Source organism: Lepidochelys olivacea (genome assembly GCF_965140295.1).
Source record: "Lepidochelys olivacea isolate rLepOli2 genome assembly, chromosome: 1".
Lineage (NCBI taxonomy): Eukaryota > Metazoa > Chordata > Testudines > Cheloniidae > Lepidochelys > Lepidochelys olivacea.
In genome coordinates this window covers 303,132,249-303,146,215 of record NC_140411.1, presented here as the reverse complement: position 1 = coordinate 303,146,215, position 13,967 = coordinate 303,132,249, and the positions used below count along the sequence as shown (strand labels likewise).

Sequence of the window (13,967 nt, the reverse complement as noted above, 5' to 3'; positions counted from 1 at the left end):
TCTTCTTCTGACAGTGCAATCGCCTGTCCCCCAGTGAAAATTACCTTCGTGTAGCAAGGGGATTGTCTTCTCTTTCTTCTTTAAGGATAATAGCGACTAGGGATGCATCAACTTCTGTTCCATTAAAGTTTCTGGACTTCTGGAGTAGATGAAGATCTCAGGAAGAGCAGAGACAGGTGTTGGGAGAGAGGAAGTGGTCTTGGGGAAAACTCAGGCTATTGTTTCTTTTAGGGACCAGGAGCCTTGTAGTGTAGTGTGGGGCAAGGCCTTCCCTCTCTCCCAGCCAACAGGATAAGCTCTGGGAAAGAGAGCATTATATATTCTTCCTCTTCTATCATAACGAGAGATGCTGGCAGGGGACAGCCTGCTGACTTGGCCCAGCCCAAGAGGGAAAGGACTGAGTTGCAAATGGGCCAGCTGGGAGAAGCTGGCTAAGGCTGCAAGGGGCCTGAAATTAGCACATAGGTCCCAGAAGGAGGGCTGTGGGACTCCTGAATGAGGGAAAAGAAATGTGCTTGAATACAGACTCCAGAAACAGGACTATGGGACCCCGGAACATAGGAGAAGAGACCTAGGTCTTGGAGAGCAGATTTTACTTTTAAAACACCATGTGTTGATGTTTCTCAAACAAAAATTTCATGGTATTTCCATTTTATAGGAAACTTCAAAAATATTTGGTTTACCAAATTTCAAAATGTTGACATTTCCCACTAAACGAGTTCAAGTTTTGCCAGCTCTACTTTTGTCCAATAGCTGAAAAATGTATGTTAATTTTTTAGCCCATTGAGTCAGCACCTCAGATTTACATCTCCTGAAAGGCATTATCTCCAACAATACAATACATTCTAGCACCAAGCTGGAATACTGGTTTACTGCTAATTTGGAGGGATGAGTGTTAAAAGCGAGTCCACATGATCTTTTGTATAAGATAAGTTTGAATAACACAAAAAACATAGTTCAAAACAAAGTTATACTTCTATGCTATATAACATATCTCACATTCTTATGTCATGACGTTTTTCAGAACACTACAAACCTTAACTAATTTTAAACATTGTAATAAAACATTCAGTTATTTTGATGTGAAGGTTTATTAGATCCAAACAAGACCAATCTTTTAGCAGGTGTGTTATTTTAAAGAAATGTATCTCTCTCTCATACTGCAGAGCTTGAGAAAGGAAAACTACAAGTCACTGCTTTAGAATGCCATTTCTTTATCCAGCACTCCAGAAAGTGATTTATGTTGAATGCATTTGAAAGCTATAAGATAGAAGGGAATGTGAAATTTAGTCAGTGTGTAGCCTTATTTACCAATAGAATCAAAAGCTCTCACTGTATGATTTCCAAGATTTGATTTGTACTAGACCGCTTAGACTCCTGGCTTTTTGCACTCATCATTCTGGTTCCTGCTGAGTTTGAAATTAAAAGTTATGTCAAGAAGCAAGGAATAGGGCTTTCTCTTTTCAGATTTTCTGATTTTTGTTTTTATTTTGAACCCGGAATGTGTGTAATGTTGCTTCATAATCACTAAAGATTGTAACTCTTTTGATACTCTGGCAAATAGACTGCGTGGAGGTCCTCAAGAAAACAGATATTCTCAATCATTTCGGCAGACTTCACGAATTTCATTGTTTCATGTTGATTTCACATTTTCACAATGTTGAGAACTACCTATTGGAACCTTTCTTCCGCTCAGTCACCTCTTTATGGGTATTTATCACTAATCTGTAAAGTAATGCACCATTCAGTGTGTTTTTTTTTTTTTTGACCACACTTTACTGCTTCATCATCTGACTTTTTTTTCTTTTTAAATGTCCTTTTCTTTAAACCTCTAGTTGAGGGCTTGTTTCTTAGATGGTCAGAGTTATGTGCTCATTTAACATCTTGTTAGTAATACTGAACTTCAAATGGATTTGTGTTGATTTACAGCATTGAATAGATGTGACACAGAAACAGCTGGTGTGAAAATTTAGTAATTTACTGTTACGGATCTTGCAGTTTTTCGTGTAATGTTGACTATATACTTATTTTATAGGTTTCAGAGCAACAGTCATGTTAGTCTGTATTTGCAAAAAGAAAAGAGTATTTGTGGCACCTTAGAGACTAACCAATTTATTTGAGCATAAGCTTTCGTGAGCTACAGCTCACTTCATCGGATGTTTTATAGGGTTACTGTCCTATATAAATGAACCTTCCTTTTCAGTCTATATCTGTTCATGGCTTCTCCTGTTGAGTTACAATGCTTTCTGTTTGTCTGATACATTAAAGTTTCTTTATACTTCAGTGGATTGATCATGTTTATCCTAATCCTGTGGAAAAAGGAACCCCCTGATGGTTAATGAATGTAAGAATTCATATATCCAAATTAGCTGCTTTGAAATGTTAGATTGTGATTTTATTTCCAAGTTCAGCGACAAACAATTGAGTGTGCTAAACTAGGAATTCAGTCTGATGATCAATAACCTCAGACAAAGTACACCTGCCACTGTAAACTCTACACTAGCAAATATTTTTGAATATTATAATCCATTATGCAGTGTACCTGTTGTAATTACTTATTCTATGGCAATTTCTCCTTACATTATTATTGTAATATTAGGATTACTGTGACTATATGCTGCTTTGAATATTTCTCCTCTTCTTCAAGCTATAAGAAAATAAGCCTTGACCTTCTGGTGTCCACCAGCAGCATAACAAATATCAAGTTAATTATTATTTATTGTTAAAGGATGTATTGCTTCCCTTTTACTTACAGAAGCTTGTGACCTGTAAGGCTCCCATCATATGACTGGGACCTCAATTTACATGCTTTTAGTATTAGATTGGTTAGTAATTGGAGAGTCAAAGTGCTGTGTGACTTCTGCACCCTTGTCCTAAATTAGGACCTAGGTGTTCCATTTATACTGAGCTATTAAGCCAGGAGCTTGAACAAACTAGAGAGGTTTCAGACTAGAGCTATGTATGCAACATTCTTGGATTTTGTTTCCTTAAAAATAACAGCATTTATGGGTCCATTTGTTAACCCTCTTTCAGAAATAGCGTTAGGTGTGTTTGTGGATTTTTTTTTTTGAACTTGGAGTTTAAGTTACCTGTAAACACAATTTTATATATGGTGTTAGTGTTCATGAAAGATGTCACAATTTATACTGTTTGCTAGAAGATTTATTATTGTTTGCGGGATACTGTAATGGTTAACGTGAAATGAGGGTCTTCTCCTTCAGGTTCTCCTCCCTTCTTCATGCCTTCTTCTCCTAAAGAACTGTTTCTATATGCCTCAGTAAGATGTCATTTCATTATATCAAGATGCTGTTGTGGGGTAGCAAAGCTTGTTATAAATTTCATTGGGTCCCTTGGATGTAATATTAAAACATAGCTATTAATGAATTGGGTACCAAGCCTCTGCCTCCAAACAAACCATGTCAGCAATACATTTTTAAAAACAGTATAATTTTCACAAACTTGGTGTAAGTTTTAGAATGCTGTGGAATACAATGATATTAATATAGCAACATCTATTTAAAATATAAGAGTGTGTATAATGTCACTGCTCATTAGAACAGAAGGCTGGGAGGCAACTGCCAGGCTGTAACTTGTGTGTCACTGACTTGCTGTTTGTCCTTGGGTAGATCAGCTTACTTTTCCATGCCTTAAAATCTCCATCTTTAAAATGAAGATAATACTCACTTATCTCACAGGGACCAGGGGTTGTGAGTTTTGATGAATGCTGACTTCGTATTTTGAAAGCTGTGTAAGCATAAAGTGTGAAATGCATCTACTCTTGGAGCCAGAGGCTCAAATTCCAACTGCATCGAACCCACCCTCCACCCTTATTGGGTTTCTTCACACAAAGATTTAGGCTATGTCTACATGCTGACCATTTATGTTGGCAAAGTATATGTCACTCAGGGGTGGGACTCCCCCTTCCCCCCGAGTGACATAAGTGACGCGTCTCCCACCGACGTAAATACTGCTGCTCGTTGGGGGTGGTTTAATTATGTTGACAGGAGAGCTCCCTCCCGTCGGCATAGAGCAGTTACACAAGAGATTTTACAGCGGCGCAGCTGCATCGGTACAGCTGTGCCATAAGAACGGCCGTGCTGGGTCAGACCAAAGGTCCGTATAGCCCAGTATCCTGTCTTCTGACAGTGGCCAATGCCAAGTGCCCCGGAAGGAATGAACTGGACAGGTATTCATCAAGTGATCCATCCTGTTGCCCATTCCCAGCTTCTGGCAATTGTAAGCTCTCTAGTTTAGACATAGTCTTAGTGTGCAGCAAGCTAGGGTGTGAATGTTTCAAACAGCGGTATGTCAAAGCACACTATGGAACTTTTAGTGCATGGCAGCAGGGTCCACACAGTGAGTTAGTGCACATTTAGGCTAGTGTGCTGTATATTTACAACCTGGCTTTCTGTGCACTAAGTCTCCATATAGACAAGCCCTTAGGTAGATAAGTTGAGTACCAGACAGTGCACTTGTGGGAGTCTTTTAGATGAAACTTTATGTAGCCCTCCCCACCGCTTTCCTCCCTGGGTTACTTGGGAACAGGCAATGCTAACCTGTGTGCCTGGGCACCTGATGTTGTTGATATTAAAGGAGATCCTGAGTATCCCAGTGGTGATGTTGGATAGGTGGGAATCCTCTGTCCACCCCTCTACTGCAGTCCCTTTACTCCTAAAGGAATTTAAAATTGGTAGTGCCTCCACCTGGCTGGCCCCTGTACACACTCAATGGCGTGCCTTGGGAACCTTCAGGAATAAACCTATTCTTGTAATATTAATAACAATAATCTGTGGCATGGGTCTAAGTCAAAAATACCAATTACAAATAATATACATCCAATATACTAATATTAGAGTTAACATACCTTTACTTAACTACTTAAAGAAACAGAGTTTCTTAACTGACTGAGATTAAATGCCACTACTAATTTAAATCCACAGGGGACAGTTGAATAAAATCAAATAATATAGTGTAGAGTAATAAATGAAACTTATCTAACTGGCATTTACACTGTCACCATTTACCCCACCCCGGAGTAGAGCTCCCTGGGATTTCAGAGTCCTAGACGCTTGCGTGGACATGCTTGAAGATCTGAAGCTGGAGACAGCACTCTGTTGGTTCTGTGTATCATCCCAGCCAAGGCAACAAGCTGCACAGCCCCTCTGAAGATTGGAGTTGGCCCCACCAACTGTCAGCAGCTCTTGGTCCTGGTCTGATAGGAAGATCACTCTGCCTCTTTTCAGACTCAGTCTCTCTGCTGTGCCCCTTCCCTTGCAAGTACTTTCCCAAACATGAGTAGGGGTTACTCACAGCTCCTTCATGGCAGGCTCACCTCAGTCAGCTCCAGGCACAGCAATAGTCTTTCCCCTGGCTCCAGTGAAGCCACAAACCATCTCTGAAGCTCCTTGCTCGATCAAAGCCCCAGCAGGATTTCTGCAGCAGCTCCTGGTATGGACAGATATGACAAGATTATGACTATCAACAGATGGCTTAGGCAGTGGTGCTATAAGGAGGGCTTTGGGATGTATGGCCACTGGGAGGCATTCATGGACAGAGGACAGTTCTCTCGGGATGGACTTCATCTGAGTAGGGAAGGAAGTAGACTTCTTGGATGGAGGCTGGCACAACTGATTAAGAGAGCTTTAAACTAGGAATTTGAGGGAGATGGTTGGGAGATGTCCAGGTAATCTCCACGCCGGATTTTAGCATTGAGAGGAAAGAAAACGAAGTAAGAGAGGTTACAGCCGTTGGTAGGAGGAAGGGCAGTGTAGATACCAGTCTAATAGGTTATACTGGCAGTAAAATGACCGTGTCTAATAGGGTACAGAATGTGAGTGAGGCCAAACAGCAAAAATTAAGATGTTCGTACATTAATGCGAGGAGCCTAGGTAACAAAATGGAGGAACTAGAGCTACTGGTGCAGGAAGTGAAACCAGATATTATAGGGATAACAGAAACATGGTGGAATAGTAGTCATCACTGGACTACAGCTATTGAAGGGTATGTGCTGTTTAGAAAAGACCGAAATAAAGGTAAAGGTGGTGGAGTAGCATTGTATATCAATGATGAGGTAGAATGTAAAGAAATAAGAAGCGATGAAATGGATATGACTGAGTCCGTCTGGGCAAAAATTAAATTGGGGAAGAAAACTATTAGAGCCTCCCCTGGGATAGTGCTTGGATGTGCTATAGACCGCCAGGATCTAATTTGGATATGGATAGAGCCCTTTTTAATGTTTTTAATAAAGTAAATACTAATAGAAACTGTGTGATCATGGGAGACTTTAACTTCCCAGATATAGACTGGAGGACGAGTGCTAGTAATAATAATAGGGCTCAGCTTTTCCTAGATGCGATAGCTGATGGATTCCTTCATCAAGTAATTGCTGAACCGACTAGAGGGGATGCCATTTTAGATTTGGTTTTGGTGAGTAGTGAGGACCTCATAGAAGAAATGGTTGTAGGGGATAATCTTGGCTCAAGTGATCATGAGCTAATTCCATTCAAACTGAATGGAAGGATTAACAAAAATAAATCTGCAGCTAGGGATTTTGATTTCAAAAGGGCTAACTTTCAAAAATTAAGGAAATTAGTTAGGGAAGTGGATTGGACTGAAGAATTTATGGATCTAAAGGCAGAGGAGGCCTGGGATTATTTTAAATCAAAGCTGCAGAAGCTATCGGAAGCCTGCATCCCAAGAAAGGGGAAAAAATTCATAAGCAGGAGTTGTAGACCAAGCTGGATGAGCAAGCCATCTCAGAGAGGTGATTAAGAAAAAGCAGAAAGCCTACAGGGAGTGGAAGAAGGGAGGGATCAGCAAGGAAAGCTACCTTATTGAGGTCAGAACATGTAGGGATAAAGTGAGACCGACTAAAAGTCAAGTAGAGTTGGACCTTGCAAAGGGAATTAAAACCAATAGTAAAAGGTTCTACAGTCATATAAATAAGAAGAAAACAAAGAAAGAAGAAGTGGGACTGCTAAACACTGATGATGGAGTGGAGGTCGAGGATAATCTAGGCATGGCCCAATATCTAAACAAATACTTTGCCTCAGTCTTTAGTAAGACTAAAGAGGATCTTAGGGATAATGGTAGCATGACAAATGGGTATGAGGATATGGAGGTAGATATTACAATATCTGAGGTAGAAGCGAAACTGAAACAGCTTAATGGGACTAAATTGGGGGGCCCAGATAATCTTCATCCAAGAATATTAAAAGAATTGGCACATGAAATTGCAAGCCCATTAGCAAGAATTTTTAATGAATCAGGGGTTATAACGTATGATTGGAGAATTGCTAACATAGTTCCTATTTTTAAGAAAGGGAAAAAACGTGATCCGGGTAATTATAGGCCTGTTAGTTTGACATCTGTAGTATGCAAGGTCTTGGAAAAAATTTTGAAGGAGAAGGTATTTAAGGACATTGAAGTCAATGGTAAATGGGACAAAATACAACATGGTTTTACAAAAGGTAGATTGTGCCAAACCAACCTGATCTCCTTCTTTGAGAAAGTAACAGATTTTTTAGACAAAGGAAACGCAGTGGATCTAATTTACCTAGATATTAGTAAGGCATTTGATACCGTGCCACATGGGCAATTATTAGTTATATTGGATAAGATGGGGATCAATAGGAAAATTGAAAGGTGGATAAGGAATTGGTTAAAGGGGAGACTACAACGGGTCCTACTGAAAGGTGAACTGTCAGGCTGGAGGGAGGTTACCAGTGGAGTTCCTCAAGGATTGGTTTTGGGACCAATCTTATTTAATCTTGGCACAAAAAGTGGGAGTGTGCTAATAAAGTTTGCGGATGATACAAAGCTGGGAGGTATTGCCAATTTAGAGAAGGACAGGGGTATCCTACAGGAGGATCTGGATGACCTTGTAAACTGGAGTAATAGTAATGGGATGAAATTTAATAGTGAGAAGTGTAAGGTTATGCATTTAGGGATTAATAACAAGAATTTTAGTTATAAGCTAGGGACGCATCAATTAGAAGTAACGGAGGAGGAAAAGGACCTTGGAGTATTGGTTGATCATAGGATGACTATGAGCTGCCAATGTGATATGGCCGTGAAAAAAGCCAATGCGGTCTTGGGGTGCATCAGGAGAGGTATTTCCAGTAGGGATAAGGAGGTTTTAGTACCGTTGTACAAGGCACTGGTGAGACCTCACTTGGAATACTGTGTGCAGTTCTGGTCTCCCATGTTTAAGAAGGATGAATTCAAACTGGAACAGGTACAGAGAAGGGCTACTAGGATAATCCAAGGAATGGAAAACTTGTCTTATGAAAGGAGACTCAAGGAGCTTGGCTTGTTTAGCCTAACTAAAAGAAGGTTGAGGGGAGATATGATTGCTCTCTATAAATATATCAGAGGGATAAATACTGGAGAGGGAGAGGAATTATTTAAGCTCAGTACCAATGTGGACACAAGAAAAAATGGATATAAACTGGCCACCAGGAAATTTAGACTAGAAATTAGACAAAGGTTTCTAACCATCAGAGGAGTGAAGTTTTGGAATAACCTTCCAAAGGAAGTAGTGGGGGCAAAAGATCTATCTGGCTTTAAGATTAAACTCGATAAGTTTATGGAGGAGATGGTAGATGAGATAACATGGTTTTGGTAATTAAATATTCATGGTAAATAGGCCCAATGGCCTGTGATCGGATATTAGATGGGGTTGGATCCGAGTTACCCAGGAAAGAATTTTCTGTAGTATCTGGCTGGTGAATCTTGCCCATATGCTCAGGGTTTAGCTGATCGCCATATTTGGGGTCGGGAAGGAATTTTCCTCCAGGGCAGATTGGAAGAGGCCCTAGAGGTTTTTCGCCTTCCTCTGTAGCATGGGGCACGGGTCACTTGCTGGAGGATTCTCTGCTCCTTGAAGTCTTTAAACTATGATTTAAGGACTTCAGTAGCACAGCTATAGGTGTGAGGTTTTTTGCAGGAGTGGTGGGTGAAATTCTGTGGCCTGCGTTGTGCAGGAGGTCAGACTGGATGATCATAATGGTCCCTTCTGACCTAAATATCTATGAATTTGTGACAGAGCGCCACACCAGCAGTCTGGCTCCTTTCTCCCCCCACCCCAAAATGGAGCCCACTGCCTCCTCTCCCCGCACTCCCTGGAAGAGAAAGTCTCTCAGCCTTTGCCTAAGGCATCATGGGAGTTGTAATCTCTAAGGCTAGATTGCAGCACACAGGATCTTCCCAGCTGGAACACTCCCAATAAAGTTCAGAGGCCCCTCTAATAAAAGGGCCCTACAAATAAAAAATAGGGTCTGTGCATTCTACATAGACTTCAGAGATTCTATGGCACTTTCAATTAGATTAGGGGTTTGTGCTTTTGTCATTGCTCCAATATCCTTTCTTCTCACTATCATGCAGGATGCTACCGTCCAGTCCAGAGTTGGTTGCATTTCAGTGGCCTGAATATAGTTTGTGAATCATTTGCAAAGTAAAGTGCTATGCAAATGTAGATATTAGCCTTTGATGAAAGATGCTGCAAAAATGGAAAGTATTATAAGTAGGAAATAACATTAAAAAAATTCTGATGTCCACTGAAATATAGTTGTAATAAGCTGATTTCCCTTAACTGGTGCTTACTGTACATATAGTTTTTGTGAAATAACTATGATTATACCTGCCATTTCTAAACATTATAGATCAAATTCCATTGACCTGCATTGGAGTTTTGCCAATTTACACCAGTGGAAATTTGACCCTGTGAGTTTAAACCTGCAGATAAAAAGGAAACTATCTTTAGTAATTAGTACCCGACTAAAATAATGTATCATAAATAAATGTTTTATACCTTGTTCTGATGCTGATGTCTATGCATGATCTTCATTCTTGTTAATGTCACTTATAGCTGCTTTAAAACCTTGGTGGATCCATTTTTGTCTTATGTCCATAAGCTAATATCACACAAGTCCTATTTGAAATAAATTTTTGTCTGCCTCTGTCTGGGTAGGAAATAAAAGAGGAATGAGGAAACTCTGTTTATAATGAATAAAAATGGCATTTGATTTTAAGCAGCTTTATAAATAGAAAACAGAGTCAAGGAGAGGCGGGTGAGAAAATAGTGAATCATTACAATTACTTTAGTGAAGCTGAATTCTTTGTCAGAAATTCTAGGTAGTCTTTAGATTTAGCAACATAATTTGTAAATAATTATTGTGAATATAAGTAAACTGAGGCTACACTGAGTGATGACAGATTGATGAGAGCTCTAAGACAATGTGTTGTGAGGACTTCATTTCAATGCACTGTGCCCATTTGTTGTGATCATCATAGATATATCCAATGTGAGCTGGAGAGCCCCAGAAGCTAATAGCTCATTGTTGGTGGAATGCTCCACATAAATGTCAAAGAACAGAGAACTGTAAGGTGAAGTCTAAAGTCTTTTCTGCCACAGATCAAGATACATGTCAGTTAGCACTGTAACATGACACCTGGAGCTCATTGAATATTTTCTGATGGAACACTTCCATTGGAAAATGCTGATTTGGTAGAATCAAGACATTCTGCTGTAGCATAATGATTGTCAAAACTTTCAGTGGAAACCAGGTAGGCGGACTAGCCTTGTTTCCTGCCAGCCTGGGTGCTCCCTGCTTCCCAGAGCAGCTGGGACGAAGCTGAAAAATTACATTTTGGTTGTCCTGTGCCTTTAAAAAAAATTTTTTTTTTTTAACTTCTGATTCAGGACAAAAGATTTTTTTCAAAATTTTCCACGTGATGGAAATGCCATTTTTTCGACCAGCTCTGTTGGCGACTGTCTATTATGTCCTTGAAGAAGAGGTTAGCAGTCTCAAAGCTCTCTCAAGAGGCAGGTATTTGGTTGGACTGATGCCAACCTGACTGAGTACATTCACAAACTCTAAATCTGTCAAGCAAAAAGGCATGCTAGCAGATGACCTCCATTACATATTTCAGGGACAACATGAGTGATACTTGATACACACTATGGTGGAATGGCTCTTCTAAAAATGGTGTCACTCTTCATGAGAAGTTGTAGTGCAAAGCATTCTTAATTCCTGTTTCAGAGTAACAGCCGTGTTAGTCTGTTTCGCAAAAAGAAAAGGAGTACTTGTGGCATCTTAGAGACTAACCAATTTATTTGAGCATAAGCTTTCGTGAGCTACAGCTCACTTCATCGGATGCATCCGATGAAGTGAGCTGTAGCTCACGAAAGCTTATGCTCAAATAAATTACTTCTTTTCTTTTTGATTCCTGTTGTATCCTAATAAGAGTATGGAATTGCAGTTGAATTACAATTTGCATATTGTGCTGTATTGCAAGATGTACATTGTACTTTACTATAAATATATGGCATTTAACTATATCAGCACCTAATATAAGTAAGTTCCACTGAACATACTCTTCTCACCAGTGATTCAGATTCTGGTCCCATAAAACCAATGGCCCAAAAAATTTCATTAGCTTTAATGGGATCAGGATTGGGACCTCCCAGGAAATGGGAAGGAAGCTGGAGAGGAGGCGTTTTAGGAGAAATGTTGAATTTCTTACTTTTAACCTAAAACTGTTTTCCTCTTTCCTTAGCCTTCCTTGAATCCAGGGGAAAGACAGGTATCTGATGTGGTGCTTTTAAACCATTGGAGTATTAGGAATTATGAAGTGCAACGTGGAGACATTGTGTCATTAGTGTAAGTAATTTCAAATACATTCAATTCATATTTATGCACATCTTGAACCATCAGCATTGTAATAGGTTTTATCTGTAATGCCACGCTGTATTTTTGCATGTTGGCAATAACGCTATAGAGAAGATTGATCATATGAGCAACAAATGCATTATTATTGTAAATTTTCACCATACAAGAAATCTTCAAAGGGTTCATTATTTGCTTGAAAGGAGAAAAATGTGAAGTACTGTGTGGTATTATATAGATGTTTAGAAGAACTGCCAAGAAAAAGACGTGCGGTAAGGTATTTCAGATTTCTAATCAAGTAGAGTGATCAGTTCAATGATGATTATAGATCTGGAATACAGTAGGTAAAAAAAATACATGGATTAATGGAGTATATGAAGAGAGTATTTTTTTAAGTCATGTTGCTTTATGGATATTTAATTCAGGAGGAAAAACCTTCTGTTTTCTTACTGTTTATCACATATCACAGTAACTTTTTTTTGGAAAAGTCTAACTACCACATTTAAGTTTAAGTAAGATCACAAAAACCAGACTTCTCTTTAAAGTACAACTTTATAAAAAACGGCTTATGAATTAGAACATGGAGGCTTATGTATCAAGCCAAAAGGTGGCACTGTTTCTCTGTTGAAAATATTCAAGACCATTAGAGGACAAAAATTCCATTTCAGTCTTAATGTAATATAGAAATGGAATGTCAAAGTGTGTATCACTGACGCAATGATATAATACATTCTCATAGTATATGCTTGGATGGCTTAAGCTTAAGGTGTTTAGTTTTATAAGTAAAATGCACAGTATATAGACTTCAACTGAACTTGTCTTCTAAAGCTAATTTCCTTAGATTCCTTAGGTTTACATCTGTTTTAATGGACCACATTGTTATGGCTATCTGTCTACTGAGGTGGCAATTAATATCTAAATTTTACTACCAATTGTTTAAGCAAATATAAAAAAATCTACTCTAAGGCACGCTGTTCTTTTGTAGGATTATTTTGGATTTATTTTTCTGGTTCTTGAATGGGCTGCTGCATTTTCTGACAGATTTTTCTAAATGCTTTGACTAAAGTAGTATATTATTCATATTTGAGACACCTTACATTTTATGGAGGGCCTCCAAATTAAGGCCAGTTTATTGACTGACTGTGTGGAAGCAGATTCTACATGTGTATACGTACTTCTGCCCAAGTCACATCTTAGAGGTTACTTTAAATACAGTAGTGTATCTGGTTAGTAATTATTGGACTGAATAGAAGGTCAGTGAGTTTAACCAGGCACAAAGTGGAATAACAATGTTACGCAGTCATTATGATTTTAAAGGTTCCCTTCTAAAGTCTGATCCATCTGCATGGATTACTTTCATTTTGTCACACAGATGCCCTGTTTTCGAAACGTTCTTGTTACCAGCCTTTTACACGCTGGGTTATACAGTTGTGTCCTCATTACTCTTTTGTCTTCTGTTTGACAGGGTTGTTCCCTCAGTTAGTTGGTGGTGGAAAGAATATCCACCCATGTGGAAGAGGTCACATAGTAGCCATGCAGCTGTACTGAGTTTTTTTTTTTTTCCTTGGGAAGTGTACAGAAGGCACAGAATAGTATGCTCAAAAGTCACTATGAGGAAAACAAAGAGGTGAAATTTAAGAAGATTCAGTATATTTTTTTATGTAGAACTATGAAAGGCTTCATATGTCATTACTTAATTTAGAGAATCTTATTATATGGGTTCATTAGAAATTGAGTTAAACTAGGACGCTGGCCTCTCCCTACTTCCTTCCAAACGTTGGAGAAGTTTAGATCCAAATTTTGTGACTTATGCCAATATATCATTATTCATTTTAAAGTCTGAGTATAACAATATGATGTGGTGAGCCTTGTATGATGTAGTATCCAGGTGAAACGAAATTGTGCAGGCACATGTTTATTAATTCTAGAGAATTAACTTCTGGTACATGAGTCTCTTTTATTGAGTAAATGGGTTAATTTCTTTATCCTACTCACCTTGATTCCCCACCTACAGTTATATGATTCAGTGGTCACTACATATGCTTTGTGTGTGTAATTTTACTAGCTTATTCTTGCATTGAGTGTTTGATATGGGCATCGCTATACTGCTTGTTAGAGGACTCCTTTGGATTCCGAGATTACAGGTATGTGTCGCTACACAGTTTACAGAATCAGCAACTGCATGTACACCCACATGATACATAGTCACTGGTTGTAGATGAGATGCATTATACAGTGGCATCAGTCCTTAAAAATATAAATTGACATACAGGGCCAGATTCTGGCTCTGGGTGTTGC

At 39.0% G+C, this 13,967-nt stretch overlaps 1 protein-coding gene across 6 annotated transcripts in view; it reads left to right on the top strand.

The window, feature by feature from the left end:
* Positions 1 to 13,967, top strand: part of IMMP2L (inner mitochondrial membrane peptidase subunit 2) — an 844,357-nt gene that overhangs the window by 38,224 nt on the left and 792,166 nt on the right. For all 6 annotated transcript variants that reach the window (XM_084646927.1, XM_084646924.1, XM_084646926.1 and 3 more), the window contains one exon: positions 11,560 to 11,663. In XM_084646927.1, the coding sequence (XP_084503053.1) occupies positions 11,560 to 11,663 (104 nt within the window). The remainder of the gene's footprint in view (positions 1 to 11,559; positions 11,664 to 13,967) is intronic.